This window comes from Nanorana parkeri, unplaced genomic scaffold, assembly GCF_000935625.1.
Source record: "Nanorana parkeri isolate BGI_ZX_2015 unplaced genomic scaffold, ASM93562v1 scaffold303, whole genome shotgun sequence".
Lineage (NCBI taxonomy): Eukaryota > Metazoa > Chordata > Amphibia > Anura > Dicroglossidae > Nanorana > Nanorana parkeri.
The window spans coordinates 385,230-394,320 of record NW_017306571.1 but is presented as its reverse complement, the minus strand read 5'-3'; the positions used below and the strand labels follow the sequence as shown (position 1 = coordinate 394,320).

Sequence of the window (9,091 nt, the reverse complement as noted above, 5' to 3'; positions counted from 1 at the left end):
TAAAACTCACAGAAAATAGCAGGAAAAACAGTAAGATAATTTAAAATATTAGTGTTTAGAACTATATCATATACATACTTTCTCACAATCTAATAATGAATCACTATTAATAAAGGAAATACTTGCTTTTAATCATTTTTCTTAGAAGGATGTGAATAAATCAGTTTTCTTGGTAAAACACTGTGGATAAAATGTCAGGGCTATCTAAATGATTAAAATAAATAATCATTCATGTGTCAGCATGGGGTCAGCTCCATTTCTGTACTATTGAAATTAATGTTCTCTACTTGAGATTAAAGTATCAACGCCACCTGTAGACGACAAGAAGGTAATACAATTATCTACAACTTCATGAACACTGAGCGTAGTATAGAAATTAAAATACATAAGACTGTTTTAGTAAGAATTTAAATATTATATGTTATTAATTTACTTTTTTTTATGTTTCTGACTTTTTTTATTAAATAAAAATAAAACGTAAAATCCATATAAATACGTAATGTAGAGATCATATAAATAAACTAAACACATGCAGTGTACCCTCTTACAGTGAATTGGGCTCTGCCATGGACGACATCCATTCCAATCCACAGATCCCGTACTGAATCAGAGGAGAAAATAAAGGATGTCAACTTCCATTCAAAAACAGAGCTTAATGAAGCCAAGTTGGGTCTATGGGCAGGAGATGTAAATGTGCATGAGTCTGTTTACATCCTTTTACTTCCGATCCGTCACGTTTAGGTCCTAAAACAAAAATATTTTTTTTTTTGTTCAGGCCTATGGGGACTGGAAGGTAATCAGATGTAAACGGACAAACATCCATTTGCATCTGCCTGCCCATAGACTAACATTAGCTCAGGTCCACTTGAAAAACTAACAGGCAGAACTGATCGGAACAGACATGTGAAAGGGGCCTAAAGGTCACACATACACCAAGGTTGGACTTGATGGACCTGTGTTTTTTTTAACTATCATCTATGTAACCAAAAGTGGTGATTAGTGGATACAACGTAACATGAAAAGTCCCAAATCTATCCAAATAGGTATCTTAATATTAGTCCATCTCCATGTGCTTTCACCGGCCTTCACCTCAAATGAAAAACTCGCTCACCCTGTGTTTTACCTTCCCATCATGGTGCAACTGAGATGTGGCAGGTAATAATTTGCTTAACACCCACTGTAGTAAACAAACAGGAACTTTATTGCAAAATTACCTCCAATATCACAGCTCACCATAAGCAGGTAAAGCAGGACAGCATTAGTACCAGTCTGTAGGTGCGACAAACATCTTCAATATTTACATGCAACCGTGTACTATGTTCACAGTTCAAGGGTGATAGATTAATCTGCCCTTAGTAAAAATGGCCACCGTGAGAAGAATGGGGAGGAAAAAGAAAAACAAGGTATGCAAAGAATACAAAGCCTGTAATTATCTAGAAGTACCTGTTTGTACATTGCCATTACTAAACTTTTCTAAAGGGGCCTTTGTTGTCATTTTAAAGATATGGGTCCTCAGCCTCAGCAATGTATCATAAAATGGGGAACATTATGGCCAATGAAACTCCAGCTTTCATTGAGTAGCCTGCATGAAATAACTCACTAATTTAGAAATGATCATTAACATTTTCAAGCTTCGCATGGGTTCAAGTTTGAACATGACTTAAAAAACATCCAGTCATTAGCTGGGGCCACCACACTAGATATTCTGATAGTGATTCTATCCTAATAGCAAATTATTACCATCAATTTCTAAAATGCCCATCATTGCTTTTAATGCAACATTACCCGCTATTAATGTCCCATTATGTGGTTGTACAGAATATAGTGTTTCAAAGATTAATATGGTATTAAATGGTATAATGGAGTTTAATAAATCTAGGCTTGAAGATGGACAATTATTTTGCTGTCTGATAAGATATAATGTACCTGACACATGCAAATTGTCTTAGTAATGTTATGGACTTTAATGGTACACTTATGTCTGTTATTCTTTGTACCCAGGGGAGACGGCGCTACACATAGCAATCATCAACCAGAATATAGAGATGGTTAAAGAGCTGATTGACAGGGAGGCTGACATGTACAACGCTTGCGCTATGGGGACATTTTTTGCACCAAGCAAGAAAGGACATTATTATTATGGTATAATCAATGAAGAAGAAGTAGGGTATTAGTTGACACTGTAGTTGAAGCACTTCCAACTGGTGCATATGGTGCAACAATCAACCCTCTAACTCCTTATTTGCTACCTTAGCCCATTGTAAGAATTTAATATGAAAGAGGTACCAAAATGTTTAATAGTTTATTCAAGCCCCACATCTTACATAAGCTTTCAAGTTTAGTAAGGGCTTTGTATATCAATGTGATCTTACTATGAAATGGAATTGGTCTTTCATAGCCACCAATTAGACTCACACTTTCAGGCCATGTCTGCTGCCGATAGGGGGCTTAGGAGAAATATCTTTAGTTCTTAAATAGAATAAATCCATACATAAGACTCTATAGGGGGGATTTATCAAAACTGCCCATGGCAACCAATCAGCTTCTCTCTCAGCTTCTCTCTTCAGTTTGTTCATTTTTGATTTGAAAAAGAAAGAAGCTGATTGGTTACCATGGGCAACTGCTCCAGATTCTGTATGTATTCTTACACCTTTATTAGTGTTAACATCAAGCATTTCAGTTTGTTAAATATTTAGAAACTGTATTATTTTATTATAACTCCAGGTTAATAGGTCTTTTTTTCCCCAGTTTTATTATGTCTACTAAAAAATTATTTGGCACAAAGTAGCAATTTGATCTGCTTCATCAGCTTCTTCTCAGGCTCCCAGCCAGAGAAATAACAGCTAAAGGCGGAAGTGATGTAATAGACATTGCTTCGGCCTTTAGAGAGAGAGAAGGGGGAGAGAGCAGCGGTGGGAAATGCTGATATCTCCTCCTTCACTCTTCGAGCAGCCGTTGTGCCAGTCCTGTCAATCCCGGGCACCACAGGGGGGACAGCAGTGCCCAGGATAACCGGCAGTGGCTACTGAGGGGGAGGGGAGTGGCAGCAGGGGGGCGCCACACATTTTAGGGTTATACAAGTGATCGGCCGGCTATAGAGCAGGCCGAACGCTTGTATGAGACAGCCGGTAACGGCTGTTATCTGTTAAAGAGACATACATTTACATGACCCCGCCGGGAAGGATCCACCATCCACCGTAATTTTACGATGTGCGGACGGCAAGAGGTTAAACAAATGTACACTGCTCAGAAAAGTATTTCTTTAAATTGTGCCCAAACACTTACAGTCATTATGTTTCCAAACAGCTGGCTCCAACTCTCTCAGCTCAGCTAACCTGAACTTCCTGTCCAGTACAAGATCACGAGGAAGAACACAGTCTCCAGCAGCTATCTATATACTGGCTTGGAGAAGGGAGGGGGGAGGGAGGAGAAGTGGGGAGCTGGGAGCAGAGGAGCAGCTTGCCTTGTTGTGCCTGTGTGTTTCAGAGAACTGGTGATAACATTGACATATCTGTTCAGCATTCAGGAACTTACAAGCCCACAGGATTTCTAGCAGGATCAACAGGTATTTGTTGTACTTGTAGAAAATGTTCTTAGCCTGAAAAAATAAAATGAATGCAGTCTCCACATCTAGAGACTGATAAGGTGCAACATGTTACATTTCTGATCTTGGGCTTAAATACACTTTAGGCCCCGTTCCCACTGTGCGATATGCAAACCGCACGTTTGTTGCGTGATTTGCATATTGCGCGAGATTTGCCAAGCGATATCGCGTTCAAGCTTGCATTGAGCAAGCTTGAATCGCGGCTAAATCCGCTCCAAAAAGGGTCCTGCTGTAGCGACACACGACCCGCGACAGCAAGACCCTTTGCCCCATTGAAATGCATTGGAGCGCGATATCGCGCGGTAATTTGCCGCAATATCGCGGGAATTACCGCGCGATAAATCGCTCAATGTGAACGGGGCTTAAATGAGAACCTCTGCAGAGATGCTTCATTAAGCAGAATAGGTAACACTTCCCTTGATTACAGCTAAGTATAATCTTCAGTCAGGTAAAAGTCAAAATAGATGTGTTGACAAAATGTATTATATTTAGTCATTTAAAAGAAATCTAGATGTGAAAAGCCCACCCATCCCTCTGAAATTCCTAGTTTTCTGGTTGTTATGATGACCCTATTCCTTGACTACTCTGAGTCACTGACCCAAAACAAGTATGCTGAGAAAACATTAACCTCTCCCTGACTTTTATGCTTTGCATACATCCTGCAGGTCAGTGACTCAAAGGGGTTGAAATAGGCTGTTCAAATTGCAGGGGAATTTGTACTCAGCTTGGTGAATGTGGTGAAATTTCAATTTGAAAATACACTGCTTTGCCAAAAAAAGTCACCATTTGGATTTAGCTAAGCAATTAGGTAAGAGCCTCACATTGGATAATGAGCCTAGGTTAAGCAATGTTATGTTCCCAAAATTGAGGTCAGCTGCTACCTGAATATACTGAATGACAAGGTTTTTCTATCAATGGATTTTTTATTCCCGGATGGCACAGTCATATTTCAAGATGACAATAGCAGGTATTAATCAGACTCAAATTGTGAAAGAGTGGTTCAGGGAGCATGATACATCATTTTCACTAGGGATGCACCGATACCAGTTCAGATACCAGTGCCGATACTTGGCATTTTCATGAGAATTACCAGGGTTACAGCGGTTGCAGCTGGGACCTGGCTCTGGCTCTCCACCACTGTCCTGAAATCATTAGTTGATATTGTTTTAGAAAAACTGTCACATGACAATAAACAAAAATGTATCAGTAGTTGTGTCTGTAAGTACTTGGAGGAGTATCAGTACTCGTACTTGCAAAAATGGTATCGATGCATCACTTATATATATTTATAAAAACAAAATCATACATTAAAACAGAGATGTACAAATCCCAGGAGCTCTGTGTGCTCCTTACAAATGACAGCCGCCTCCTAATTTTTGAGTTTTTCTCTAGTCTAGTCTTGGAGCTGGAAAAGTATGTGTACTTGTACGGTACTTGGTATTGGTGCATCCCTAATTGTCACACATGGATTGGCCACCACAGAGTCCAGACCTTAATCCCATTAAAAATCTTTGGAGATGTGCTGGAGAAGACTTTACACAGTGGTCCGACTCTCCCATCATCACTACTAGATCTTGGTAAAAAATTAATGCAGCTTTGGATGGGAATAAATGTTGTGATATTGCATAAGCTTATTGAAGTGATGTCACAGCGAATGTGTGCCATAGTCAAAGGTAAAGGCGGTCCAACAAAGTATTAGAGTGTGATTTATTGTTTGACCAGGCAGTGTAATAGCCAATCACAACCAGTGAAAATAGAAAAACCAAAGGGGAATATATCAAAACTTGAACAGACTAAATTTGGAGCAGATTTGCATTGCAACCAATCAGCTTTGATCTCTCATTTTCAAATCTTAACTAAACAAACAGAAGAGAGAAGCTGATTGGTTGCCAAGGACAACTGCTTCAGATTCTGTCTGCTCAAGTTTTGATAAATTCCTCCCACAGTATTTTGGTTTGCACATGATTGAGGGAAGTTAGCAGAGCCTCTCCTTATTCACTGAACTAAGAGGAGCTTCCATTGCAAGCTGCAAATTCAATTGCAAAGTGAACAGCCTACTTTTAGTAAATTAACCCCAAAGTATTGAATCCAGCAGGTCAGTGTAACACCTACTTTAGAATCTTCAGAAGGAGGTCATTAATGGCCATGCTGGATTTCTTTTATGACAGATTATTCTAATAACGGTTTAAACTCTGATTATGTAAATAGAGCTGATTGTATATAGATATTAATTCTGTGTCCTTATATATATCTGTGTTCTTATTTTAGGAGAATATGTCATTTCGTTTGCTGCTTGTGTGGGAAATGTGGAAATTATCCGACTACTAGTTGAGAAAGGAGCACCTTTAGATGCCCAGGACAGTCAAGGTGAACATTTCCAAACAATTTTGTCATTGCTTCATATAGTGAAGTTACAATAGAAAAACATTTGAATACATCTGTAGAGATCACAGACCCTATCCCTTCTCCAAAAACTGAGAAGTGGTTAGTTATGTCAAGGACAAACATATGTTTACAGGCAGTCCCCAAGTTACATACATCCGACTAACATACGACTCCTACTTACAAACGGAGGCTATTACTGTACAGCAGGGGTAGTTGTAATGCTACTGCGCTCGTGCTGACGAGGAGTGCCCGCCTTTTTGGGTCTAGTTCGTAGTACTGTATGTACATTACTGGAAGTTGGCTCTTAGACATGCAGGCGAGGGGTGCCCACCTCTTCTTCTGGATCACTGTGAGGTTTTTACTGATGTCTGTATCCTCATTAGAAAGATTTAATCTCACTTCCTGTCCTTGAGACAACAGGAAGTGAAAGGAAATCTACCCCTAGGAAGGGAAATTCACTCCTGTAAGAGTGATCATGGGAAAAAGGTGTCTACCCTGAAGCTTTATCACCAATCCTTGTCTCCACGACAACCCAAAATTTTCAAAATCCAATTGTCACAGGGACAGAAAGTGAGGTGAAATCTGAACAGGGCCACACACAGCAAAACAAACATTACAGGGGGTAAACCGTTCACTATGCTATCCAAAACAAAAAAAAGTTGTGTGGAGTTACACTTAAAAAATGTACCTGTTCCAAGTTACATACAAATTCCACTTATGAACAAACTAATAGTCCCTAACTTGTTCGTAACCAGGGGACTGCCTGTACTTTGCAAAGTGAATTTTCACTTGTTTTAGTGAATGAGGCGAAACATTCATATTACAAAGAATACCCAACCATGTGCAAGGAAATTAAAAAAAAACAGGATCTTTCTCACATGATTTGATGATGGAAGTCAGCATAACTTTACCTCATTCACTAAACTAAGTAAAAATTCCCTTTGCGGAAAGAAAATTAACTTAGTTCAGTCAATTAGTGCTGGCTTAAATAATCCAATCATGTGGAAGCAAAACAAAAAAAACATTTTTTGTATTCTTCTTCAATACAAGTGGTTATTATTTGCGAATTTTCCACTTTATTTCACCTAATTCACTAAGATGAAAATTCCCTTTGCAAAGTGAAAATTCACTTCAAAAGTGAACATGCTGTCCTTTTTTTTTTAGTAAATAAAGCCCACCATGTACCATCATTGCACTATTTCTGTCAACCCAGTTGGGATCTACAACCCAGAGTGAGCTGTTAACTCCTTCAAGAGTTTGCCATTCTTCTTGGCTATTAGGAGCTGGTTTGCATTTTCTTCATCCTATCCTTCTTGTGTTTTCTTAAACCTATCCTTACTTTTAAGTGTCTTCCTCCAGGCTTAGAACTTTCTTGCTGGATCATTTTCATTTTAGTTGTCATTCGCAAGAACTGTAAAAAGAGGTCTTGGCTGGTGTTTCTGACCTCTGCTAAACACATCCTAATTACAGGCAGATTTATTTAATTCATCCAAAGGGCGCAGTAGATATGCAAGCAGTTCAGGGGGGTAGCCCACTGCAAGGGGTAATAACAAGTTTTCCTGGACATCTTCTTTAAGTATAAGAACAGCACTGCTGCAATACATTGCAGGTAAAATTACAGTTATAATTGTTGGAAATACAACAGCATCTACTGAGCTGTAGATAGCAGTGTAGTGCTATATTACTCTCTATTTGCATGCTTATCTATGATACACAGGAAGCTGTTTTTTCTATCTATATGTTTCCTTCACAATGCTGTATACATACATGTAACGTTCTTCTAAGCAAGTAAAACATAATTTAGCATTCTTCAAGATCTCAGTGCTTCATCTAAACACATAACCATCAATAATTAGAAACCAAAGTAAAGAATTGATGTAACTGGTATCGCTAATAGCTCTAAAACAAATGAGTTTGTTGAGTGACAAATCAAATCAATGTTCAGAAATCCATAGTGAACATTTTGTCAGTATACACTGGCCCTGATTCACTCATCACTATGGAATACATTTAGACAATACATATTAAGGGTTAATTTATAAAAGCTAGAAGAAGAAAAGCAAAGCTGGTTATCACATCAGCACCTTCCAGTAGACAGTGTGACAGTGGCAAACTGTATGCTAGCCACATTTTATTATTTTAAGCATGAGGACCACTTCTGCTTAACACCAGTGGTCAGAAATGCAAATAATGCAATGCATCTAAACTAAATTACTGTGACATTCCTAGCCTGTTTTTTTTTTTTGAAGATTAAAAAAAAACATATTCCCAGTTACCACCTACTTTCATTCCACTAATCAAATAACATTTAGGAGTTAGTAGCTAAGAAGAGATCTGTATGGCTTTGAACTGCCTTTCATTTATATTATACACTGAGCACCTACTGAAATAATATCTAAGACATTGACTATAAATATCTTATTTCTTTTAAGGTAACACTGTATTCCATATTCTGGTTCTGCATCCAAATAAGACTATGGCCTGCAAGACATATGATTTCTTGGCATCATTAATTTCAAAAGAACACGTTTCTTGTTTGGAAAGTATTACAAACAAAAATGGATTGACTCCCTTAAAACTGGCAGCACAAGAAGGAGATGTGCTGGTAAGATTGTAACTAAATGCTGTATATTTAAAAGGAGGGTAATGTGGCTATAGCAAATGACCAAACTGTAAGAAATAGTCAAGAGGGACAAGGTTTAGTGTGTGAAAAAATACAATAATGTTTTTTTTTATTACTAATTTTTCTTTATACTAGCAATTGAAATTATTTTAATATCTTGACAATAAGATTAAATATTTAGTGCAAAAAAACATTTCTTGCAGTTCTATGGCTTATTTAGTCATATAAGTCTGTATATTATATCTAAAGGAAATGGTACATGTGTAGCCCCTACCATCTTCTGTAGAGTGGCTACTAGAAATTTAGCATTGCTAGAGCTGTAATCATCCTAGCTGATTTAGAGTAGGCTATTATCTGGTTAATTCCAGGTGTTACGCTGCTGATTGTACCTGCCTGAGTGGGGTGTGACCCTGCAGCAGTGTGGGGCATCCAATAGAAAGGCATCATGAGTGTCTATGTCCCACCAGCCAATCACTGGG

General features: G+C 38.2%; 1 protein-coding gene across 1 annotated transcript in view; it reads left to right on the top strand.

Moving 5' to 3' along the window:
* The window catches only part of LOC108788051 (transient receptor potential cation channel subfamily V member 6-like), a 47,199-nt gene that overhangs the window by 10,048 nt on the left and 28,060 nt on the right, over window positions 1-9,091 (top strand). Inside the window, exons 4-6 of the mRNA XM_018557780.1 lie at window positions 2,002-2,142; window positions 5,873-5,971; window positions 8,422-8,594. Of these exons, the coding sequence (XP_018413282.1) occupies window positions 2,002-2,142; window positions 5,873-5,971; window positions 8,422-8,594 (413 nt within the window). The remainder of the gene's footprint in view (window positions 1-2,001; window positions 2,143-5,872; window positions 5,972-8,421; window positions 8,595-9,091) is intronic.